The sequence below is a fragment of the Mastigoproctus giganteus genome, chromosome 6, assembly GCF_048544385.1.
Source record: "Mastigoproctus giganteus isolate SK-2022 chromosome 6, ASM4854438v1, whole genome shotgun sequence".
In the NCBI taxonomy this organism is placed as follows: Eukaryota; Metazoa; Arthropoda; class Arachnida; order Uropygi; family Thelyphonidae; genus Mastigoproctus; species Mastigoproctus giganteus.
The window spans coordinates 176,493,745-176,504,425 of record NC_143580.1 but is presented as its reverse complement, the minus strand read 5'-3'; the positions used below and the strand labels follow the sequence as shown (position 1 = coordinate 176,504,425).

The following is a 10,681-nucleotide window of genomic DNA, read 5'->3' as shown; positions in this document are numbered from 1 at the left end:
CAAAGATTAGATCCCAGTTAATCTTTCTCACTGAAAGTAAACTAGTAATTTGTGTCATATTCCCAGGAATGTCAGAATATTAGGAAACACATGTGCAGATCAAACAGCAAGACATTCAATGTTTGATCAGATTGGATCACAAAGTTTACTCATGGGGCCTACTGACCCATTGATGGGGTACCAGTATCAAAACTGTAGTATGGGTTATATACATTAATATAATGTAACAGCCCTTAATTTGAGATTAGTTTTAAATTAGTTTGCTCACTTCATACAAAACAAAGGCTTTTTACCCAATTTACTTGAATATATCAAATTTGAAGGATTTATTTTTGATTGCTCTTATAACAATTAGTTGTTTAAAAATCATGTCATAGTTGTATAAAATTAAACCTAGTTGTTGATTGGTATATGATGAAAAATTTACGGCATTTAGTGTGCCAATAGTTAACTGTGATAAATACATACTGGTAATACAGTAAGCCCAGTTACTCAATTAATCTTAGTGATAAACAAGGTTTCTATTTGGAAACTGAAGTAGCAGTTTTGAAATCTTAAATATAATAACAAAATTGATGTTCTTAAATAAGTTTTTCATAAAAAGTGGTTATTTCTCATTTTTAATAGGAGCAAAAAATGATGAAGCTTTTAACCCAGCTTTATGTGAACTAGCAGGCCATTTGCCTATAAAAAGTAAGGATTTTGCAAGTATTACTTAATAAAAATGTTCTGTTTATACTTCAGAATGACCACATAGAACAGAAAAGATTACAGCTAATCATTAATCAACTCAAATGTGTGTAGGGCCTGTATGACAGCCAAGTAGTCAGTATTTTCATATTGGCTATGTGTCAGGCCTTAAAATTTAAGGACTTCAGATGATATCAGTATTGACATTTTAGTAATAATGCAAATAAATTTTAATCTGATTATGTAATCTTAACATGACATACAACAGTAATAATGAATATTTTCTGGCCTGTGTATCAAGAAAAGATTCTCCACTCCATCTTAAGACTACTAAAAGTTAACCAACTTGGAAAGATTCAGCCAAACAAGTATACATTGCATCAACAGGTCTTCTGAGTTTCAATTTTGAGAGGGGGGGGAAAGCCTTCTAAAAACTTTGCTACTGCTGCCAAAGAATTCTGTATAATTACATGGTTTTTATTGCTTAATGTGGCCAATATAACATAAAACAAGTTCTTCAAATAAGAAATATTATTTTGTTAATAGTAAACTTAGTGGCTGCTATCTACTCCTGTGCATGCTACTGGTTGGCCATCACTGGCTTAGCTGGTGGGCAATAACTGACTCAGATACAATGGTTGGGGAAAAGGGGGTGGCATTTTGACAGTGTTTTTCTAGGAGAGTTGACCTTAGATAATGGGCATTATGTTAGAGGTAGCAATAGTGGGGGTACAATCTGGAAAGATACATATCAGCTAGTAGGTGCACTAAACCACATTCACCAAACTAGAACATTTATGGATCAAAGATGCTTTAGTAGCTTGCCCATATTCTGAATATGGGCAAATAGCCTGAATATCAGCATCTCTTTTGGCTGGACAAAAAAAAAAATGCCAAGAACTGAACATTTAAAGCTGATTGTTGCTTGTGTGCATACTCATACTAATATTCAGACCATAGCTGAGTGGTTAACTCAAGTACAGAGATATGCATGCTATATGACTGAATCAATGATACCACCACCAAGGTAATGTTGGGTTTATTTTGTAAACTCCTGAGTCTGTGGCAGTTTCACAGCATATACAGGAAACTTATTTGTGCATAGTTGTTCTTAAACTTTTTTATAAAAGTTTAAGAACCCTGGTCCACATAAGGCCTTGAATGGGTTGAGCAAGCTGAATGCTAATGAGATTCTTCCTCTTGCTAAGACTAAGAACCTGAGGGGGCATAGTTTCAAAGGTAGTTGTAGAATACAGTGTAGTGGTGCCCCATGGCCACTGAGGTCTTCTGATCTTAATCTTCTGGATTTTTTCCCTTGGTTAAAAAAATCCAGAACATTCAGAATAGCTAATGTACCTTTTAACTACTAAAGCATAATTTGGAAGAACTCATTTCAAGATTACATGATTTTTCTCTGATGGAGATAGGCTGTGATGCATCAAAGTTAATAGTCATAAATAGACTTTTGCTTACCGCATTATGCAAAAGTGTTAACATTGAGCACTTGTCCCACTTTTGTTATTTGTACTCTTACAGCCATTTTTGTAACACATGAATACAGGGACATATCCTCATATCAATATATGAGGGGCATTTATATCAGTTCCTGTTTTCAAATGAATAGAAAGCTTTGTCTGAGAACAGGAACTGACATCATAAAACTTTTGTGCATTGTATTTCAAAGTGATGGCCCTTAATTTAAAAATTCCCTAATATTAGCATTACTTTTTCAAGCATTCAGCCCATTAAGTTATGTCATTTACTGTGCTCTGTGTGTGTGCACGCATGCACCCACACACACAATACCTAAAATTATTAGGTGTAGTTTTTGAGTCTAAAATGTTATATGAACATGTATTACAGAGTTATGAGCCTTTCCCCTTATATTTCCTGTCACACTATAACTATCCCATAGCTATGTGGGAAAAAGATCTTATACTCTATTTTAAATTGACATAACAGGCCCTTTTCATGACTAGTTAAGATCAAAATTGCAGACAAAGAATACGTGGATATTCCTTTCAGTATTAGTATAGGCCAAAAGCTGCAAGGAAGTTAGACTGTTGCTGGATCAGCAAAGAGGAGGAAAACAATATATAACGGTTTTTGCAACAACTTTAACACTAGTGTGTGTAGCCATTCTAATTGTAGCTACATGCGACAGGTCATATTTCTAACTTTTTTTCGTAACAAATGATTAAGCGTGTAATCATTTGTTATTATCACCTGAAAAGGGGGTTTTCCTTCATCTGGGATATTAACATTGTGTGCCACAGCAGTGTGATGTTGCATGGATTTCATCTGATAGATACCGGATTCGACAAAGGCGAATGGAGGGAATCATTCCACCCTCAGACTTTTAACTATATTTGTGCTTACACAAATCTAGTTAAAAATTATTGGGAATGCACTGCAGCCAGAGCAGTTTTACAACATCATTGTCACCTGGTGTTCATTTTGATGGCAAAATGATGCAAGAAAGTAAACCTTATACACTAGCAAAAAAAAAAACCACAAAATAACATTCATTTGCCAAATGTATTCAAACTACCCACTTCCACAACACTAGGTGGAATTTCATTTGAACATTAGCTAGAAATTTAATATGAATCTCTGCACATGTTTTTATTTTATGTTCCCGTCAGCAAGAGTAAAGATGCCATGCATTTAGTTTACTAGTTTAATCCTTTTAAAGCCTTAACTTCAGTTAGGTCACCACGCATCTATTTACAGACTGCCAGTTTTTCTTGGTTTTTATTTATGAATTCTGGAGTGTAAACTATAGCAGTAGAATATCAATAGCATTTTGTAACCCAAGAATTAACCAAATGAGTATTGAGCACAGTACACACACACACAAAAGCAGCAGCATGGGAGGTGTCATTTTGAATAGTATCTAACAATAAAATATACCTTCGCAGAATATTATATCACTAGCAACAACTATCACAAAATGAAATGCTCATAGCTCTGTTACATTTGAATAAAATACATGTTCATGTAACATTTAGAACCTTAGATCACCTAATTAGTAGCCTCCTAAAGTTTGACTGGCTTTCCTTAAACACAATAAATAATGACCAGTGCAGTTTCAATATATAAAAGTGTACATTGTTAATTATAATGCCATTTGGATAATTTCGGTGATATTTTCAGTGTCCTTGTGCATATAAGAAGAAAACAGTAATCTCAGAACGTGTCACACAATCTATTAGTATTCTACCTTAAACTTCTTAGAAAAGTAGAATTTATTTCAATATCATTATTCATATAATTGTTTCAGATGATCATAGTTTCAAAACATTGACTGAAGATCAAGTGGTATCTATTTTGGAAGACACTTGTAACAGTACTTTCCAGGAAGTTTCTGAAGATATCAAACAGCTTTTCCTGAAAGAAGAAAAGAGTTAAAAATAGGTTACATTTAAGCTAATTCCACAGTGTAGAAGATTCTTCTTGACTAATTGCTTCTGGGTTATCAATTTCAAAAATTGTCTGCTATTACTGTACATTAACATTTTAAGTGTTATGAAATACAGAAGTTCCAAAAATATTGTGCAGTACTACATGAATTTAAATAAATAGTAGAAAATAAAAAAGCTGAATATAATAGACTGAACTCAGTTAAATACATGTAGCACCTGGTTACAATAATTGTTTTGAAATCAGTTTCCTTTATTTCACTTCTGAAGCAAAACCTATCAATGGTCTGTCCCATAAACAGTTACATTTTAGGTTGTCTGAGGTGGAAATTGGAATGGAAGGTAGTAAAACAGTATGGTAAAGCATATGGCAACAATTCAAGTCTACCATAGGTTCACTTCGTCAGGGAGACAGTTGAGGATATTTTAAGTATTCTTCACTCCACATAGTCTGCAATATATCCTAACTCCACTACAAAAGAGAACACTTGGGCTAGACTAATAGCAGTTATAGAACTCTTAACATGTCATTCCATGAACTGATTCATGGCAGAAATTGTCTGGATAAAATGAGTCACCACACATGTGGTACTACCCTAAGTGTAGTACCCACACTGTAGGTACATTTCCCTGGGGTTACTTCTACCCATATATGTAGTACTTTGCATTTGTCAATGTTAAAACTTCAGTTGCCACTTCTCAGCCCACCTGCCCAAATTTTCTAGATCCTGTTGCAGTAGCACACTGCCATTACCATCTCTGCTAACCTTTGTATCATCTGCAAACTTCGACATTAAGCCTTCATCAGTATGATTGATAAATATACAAAACAACAGTGGGCCCAACACCGAACCCTGAGGGACTCCATTAATAACATTAGTCTGCAAAGAGCAGCATCCATTGATTACCACTGTCTTCTCCTACTCAACCACCCTTTTATCAATTGTAGCAACTTACCCTTAATACCACACTGCTCCAATTTGGAAAGTAGTCTTCCATGTGCAACAGTACAAAAGCTTTTCTGAAATCATATCAAAATTATATTTTGCATGTAGTTCCTTGATAACCACATCATAGTATCCAATAAAATTTGTCAGACAAGACTTTCCCTACACAGATAACCCTTGCAGTACTAAATTATTATTACAGTCTTGTCTAGAGGATCCTACAATGCATCTTTAGCCAGAGACTCCATTATTTTCCCCAGAACAGAAGTTAAGAGCTAACTGGTCTGTAATTACTATACCCCTTTGTGAATTGGGGTTAAATTTGCACATCTCCAGTCTGTGAGGACTTACCCTGAGTCCAAGGATGCTCTCATAATTATGGTTAAGGTTTCCTGTGCTCTCTCTCCCTTAATATAACTCCACTTTGCTGTCAGTTATTACAAAATCATTAAGTACTCTGTTACAGTTTGATAAACTTCTGGCATTTTCTTCCCTTAATAACTCATGTGAATGTAGATGCAAAATACTCTTTCAGGTTATCAGCTATCTGAGCAGGATAACCAATAGTTGAACCATCGATATTAAGTGGACCAATAAGTTTTTCTTGTTTTCAAGTGGACCTTGTCGTTTTTCTTAGCATCCTTAGCCAAAGATTTCTTGTAATCTGCCTTCGCTTGCCCAACCTCCTTTGCAACTTGATTACAGACTAGCTTATATCTGCCATAGGCTTCTGTGTCACCTGATAATTTGTATGCATCCCATGCATTTTTCTTCTCTGCCACGAGTCTCATTAGTTCATTTAGGCCTCCATCTGACATCCATTTAGATGAACAGTATTTCTGAAAAGTCTAGTAGCTTCCACGATTAATTCCTTGAATGCATCCCACTTAGAATTTGCTGTTGGTGACATCATCAGTTGGTCCCACTGTACAGAATTTAAAAACTGTCTGAGACCACCGTGGTCACCTTTGCAGAAGCAAAAACCCTTCGGTGGTAATTATATCATTAAGTAAATCCCACATTAGTACACTGATCCCTCATGGTTCCTTTATCTGCAAATTCTTTGTACACAAATAATCAATACTCATAATTAGATCGAGTATTATTCCCTCTGGTTGCCTCTCGAACATGCTGCTACAGAAAATCATCCAATAAATGCACAAAAGTCTTGCTAGTGTGTGAGTGACCAACCCAGGAGCGGATTAAGGTCGGTTGAGGCCCCAGGCATGGAAGAAAATATCGGGCCCCTTAAAAAAAAGAGAGAGACAGAGAAAATAAAAATACATGTTAACCATTTTTTTAAATAAATAAAATATATTATGTACTATTAATGTTTTATTTCCAATAAAATTTGAATATAATATAATTAATAATAGCATAATAATAATCACAAAGTTTTGAACTAATAGTTGAATATATTAGTTCAACTAATTTGTTGGGGTTTTGCATGGGCCCTTCAAAAGTTGGGGCCCAGGGCACGCACCTGCAGTTAAATCCGCCTCTAGACCAACCCACAAGTTTCAATGAATATCTGGGAAGTTAAAATCCCCCATTATAACAATCTGATTTACTGGCCCATTCTATTTCTCTATACAATTGTTCATTGTACTCATTAGTGTCATCAGGCCAATAACACACTCCTCCTCTCATTTTTGCTTTCCCTGTGCTTATGTCACACCAAACTGTCCATGTATGCCATGAATGCATCCTTAGTTTTTTTTTTTTTTTATTATTATTACATATTGTACTTCCCAAATTCCATTTCTGCATTGCTTTTATCTGTGTGACACCCTGTATCCAATATCCCAACAACACTTAAATTTATTTACTATACTTCTAGCATTGGTGTTATTCTGTTATTCTTACTCTGTTATTCTAACACAGCACATGCTACTTATTATAAGGTGTTAGTCAAAAGGCATAACTCTAAACAGATAAAATTATAATAATGGCACTTTGCTCTGTGGGAAATAATTTAAAAACATCCTGATTTTCTGTGTTGAGCCTTATTAATACAAATGTGGAATAATGAAGATGTGTATTTCAGGTAACAATGCCAACAACATTTTACAAAAAAAAAAAAAAAAAAAATCCTAAATTAAGTCAGGGAGGCTGCATTTTCCAATCAAAAAATTACCAAATTAATCTGATATAATCATTGCTCATAGCAAATTCACAGGAAAAATGTGAATGTGGAGTGAATTAATAATCCATGTATCAGAATAAAAGAACAAATGAATCCATCACTTAAAGGAGGCTATTCCATAACCTGAAATTTAGTTTCACGACCTGTCATAATGGGGTACGTCTTGACATGCTGTGGAACATAACATTATGGTATTATAAGTTTCCATGTCCTTAAGTCTAACTATCCCATCAATTTTGTAGTGCTGAAACAATATCATATATAAAGAAAGTGTCAATACAAATAAGACGAAAATAAAGGTATTTGGAGAAACAACATAAATTGGAAGAATTTAACTCTGAATAAAAAACTTACTTTCAAAGGCAAAAAGGTATTGTTATGAAAATAAGGTATAAACCACTACAGTATTCTGAAAGTGGACCTTACAAAGAAATGTTTATATAAATATGTAGTAACTATTTAAAATGGCTTGCTTTTCAGTAAAACAAATTAGATCTCAAAAATTCGCTATTTATTAAATATTATAAATGCATATAACAAAATTTCATGATTCTACACATCAAAAAAGTATTACATACATCATAGGTATACATTTTTACAAAAAAATAAATAAATAGTTTCAGATTCTAGCAAAAGTTTATGCTTTACTTTTTAGGGAGCTCCTTTGGAATACAGGAATATATTCTAGCAAAAAAGACCTAGAGAAAATGAGAAAAATAAATATTAGATTGTTACACACTTTTATTCATAATTATAAAATGCAATTTAAAGCATGGATTACTACATTTTTTATTGTAATTTCCACTTATTTATCAGCATTTCAGGTGCAAAGTGTTGAAACACACTGCAATAAAAAATGAAAAAATACTTTTGATGAACTTGAGATCTCTTTTCAGACTAGCACAAAAGCAAGGCTATTATAGAAAAAGGAACACTAAATATGCCACACAATTCATTAATTCTGCTGCATGAACATAAAGGTACCTTAATAATCAAAATAAAATCTTAAAAAACAAAGGCCTACCCTCAGCAGAACAAACATGACTCTCTGCACGAGGAGATGCAACCTCACACCCACCACCAATTGAGTGCCAATTTCATAATAAACAATATTAAGTAAAGACAGGGAACTCTCAAATACTTCTTCAGGGTAAATCAGCACTTGAACTCCAAAAAGGATCACATTTCAGTTGTTTAAAATAACAAACTAACAGTTCAACCTCTATATCAGAGTTTCCCAAACTGTGTTCTGTGAACAAGTGTTCCTTGAAAAATCCTAGTTAATAATTTAAAAAAGTAAACAAATGTTGCATATTTCATATTGTACATCACTTTTGTGTCATCCTAATTTTTAACAGAATTCCCCCCCGTTATTAATATACTGGCATAGACTAATAATCAAGTAGACCACGGAACACTATTTTGGTGGGCTTTTGCATAGAGAAGTACAGAGAGGTAATGACATCTACGAAAAAGTAGCAAGTAGTGATCTGATATGCCATTCATATGTGATTTAGCCTGGAGTACATGGGTTGAAGGAGAGGGGGAAGCAAACCGATACCATAACTAAATTCACTTCCTTGTATAAATTTTTTGATAACTATCAACATTTTGAAATATTGTTAAAATAATGACCATGTATTTGTGGTTGAAAAAAGGAACTTTAAAATGAGAAGCAAATAACTTCTAGTATTGCAACTGTGGTTGATGAAACCGAACACAATATTGTCACACTTCAAAGAAAATAAACAATTGCAGCATTTTGTTCCCCAAAAATCTGAAGTGAAAAAACAGGAACCAACTAATAAGAGACCAAAATCAAAGTATGATAACTATTTGAATTGTGGCTTACACGTGCTGGAAATAAAGATGCTCTTGATTCACAGTGCGTTGTATGTAATAAAATATTAGCAAACAGTTCTTTGGCTCCAGCTAAACTTGTGTTTAGTAAATATATCGTGAGATAAAATTTGGGAAATGCTGCTCTATATAATGTACCTTCTCATACCATGGATATGATAGTGTTCTCCAAAATGAATTATGAAAAAAGTATGTTCAAAGAAGTAGTAATTTCTTATTGAAAAAAGTAAATACTGTATACACTCATATCTATGCTGACTAGGAATGATATATAACCTTTAATACTTTGTTTGTACACTCAAAATTAATAAAGTGTATTTATGTTAAGAAAACAGAGGGGAAATAGGGAAAAAAAAAAAAAATTTCAGCTACAATGTGCTTCGCTTATAACAAAAGGTATTAAAGCTTATATCGAGGTTGCACTGTATATGCATGTATTTTACACTTTTGAGTTAGTGATGCATGCATCAGTCAGACAGCATCCATTTGCTGTCCAGCTCTGGGCTTAGAGTAACTTCTTTTTCTCATTTATTCTTCTACTGCTGTTCTTCCTGCACATGTATTTCCTAAATAAGATGGTAAGACCACAATTTGTCTGCACCTATTAAGAAAAGAAAAAAAAAAGAAACACCACCTTCAACAGGTTCAAGAAGAATGACTAAACTAATTACTGCTCCCTCTATAATGGGTTAGAAGGTGAGGACTGTAAATACACAAGACCTGACATAGTAAGTGATCAGGAGAGCAAGTGCATTTGCACGCACTTGTTGAGTGAGATTCAAGCCTGTGACTGCTAAATACAATTAACATTTGTATTGATTTATTTATTGTAAATTTCACTGACCTGGTAGTCATGCCAGAGTATAAACAACAACTTCAAGGGAACCTGACTGAGGTGCACAAGTCCCTGAAGCAAAATGAACAAAGGATGTACATTAGCACGAGACAGACAGAGACAAAGGACCAGCAGACAATCTTAAAGAGTAACAGAAACCGGAGTACTCACCTTTTTTGGGAATGGAAAAAAAAAAGGAGACGTGAGGTTTTTTAAGCATTTCTATGTAATATGATACATATTTAGTCAATGCTGCAGAAATACTGAGAAAGTATATTGTTAAAAAAAAATTCCACTTCACGTAATAAAAGAAACACTCTTGAAAATTAAACTTACTTTGCCCTCTCAGCCATCTCATTTCCGGACCAACGTGGACTATAAGGATAATCTGTACATGTAATACTAAATGGGCGACCAAGGCTAGCATGATAAATGGACTGGAAAGTGAAAGATGGTTTCTCTTGAGGAAAACATATGTTCAGAGATACTAAATGGGATTAAAAAAAGTTAAACATATATGATAAGTTTCAATTATTTTACAGTTCAATGAAGTGAATGCAACAGAATTATCTATTAATTCTTGTTAAACAAAAACTGTTTTAGTGAACATTATATTTCTTATTGAATTTCAATTAATGGTGGCTTATCTGAAAGTTCAAGCTAATAAGCTATCACTCAGTGAATCAATGAAATATAGCTTGAACCGATTTAAAGTATTTTAAGAATAAATACATTAACTTTCAACAGTGCTGAATACAGTTCAGTTGGAAGTGTGTCAGAA

The 10,681-nt window shown here is 33.8% G+C and overlaps 1 protein-coding gene across 1 annotated transcript in view; it reads right to left on the bottom strand.

Moving 5' to 3' along the window:
* Window positions 1–3,974: 3,974 nt before the first annotated feature.
* LOC150084768 (BRISC and BRCA1-A complex member 2-like) overlaps window positions 3,975–10,681 on the bottom strand; it is a 95,633-nt gene continuing 88,926 nt past the window's right edge. Inside the window, exons 10-12 of the mRNA XM_090375523.1 lie at window positions 10,237–10,387; window positions 7,854–7,903; window positions 3,975–4,080 (exon numbers count right to left, since the gene is read on the bottom strand). Coding sequence (XP_090231649.1) covers window positions 4,067–4,080; window positions 7,854–7,903; window positions 10,237–10,387 — 215 coding nt within the window. The 3' untranslated portion in view covers window positions 3,975–4,066. The remainder of the gene's footprint in view (window positions 4,081–7,853; window positions 7,904–10,236; window positions 10,388–10,681) is intronic.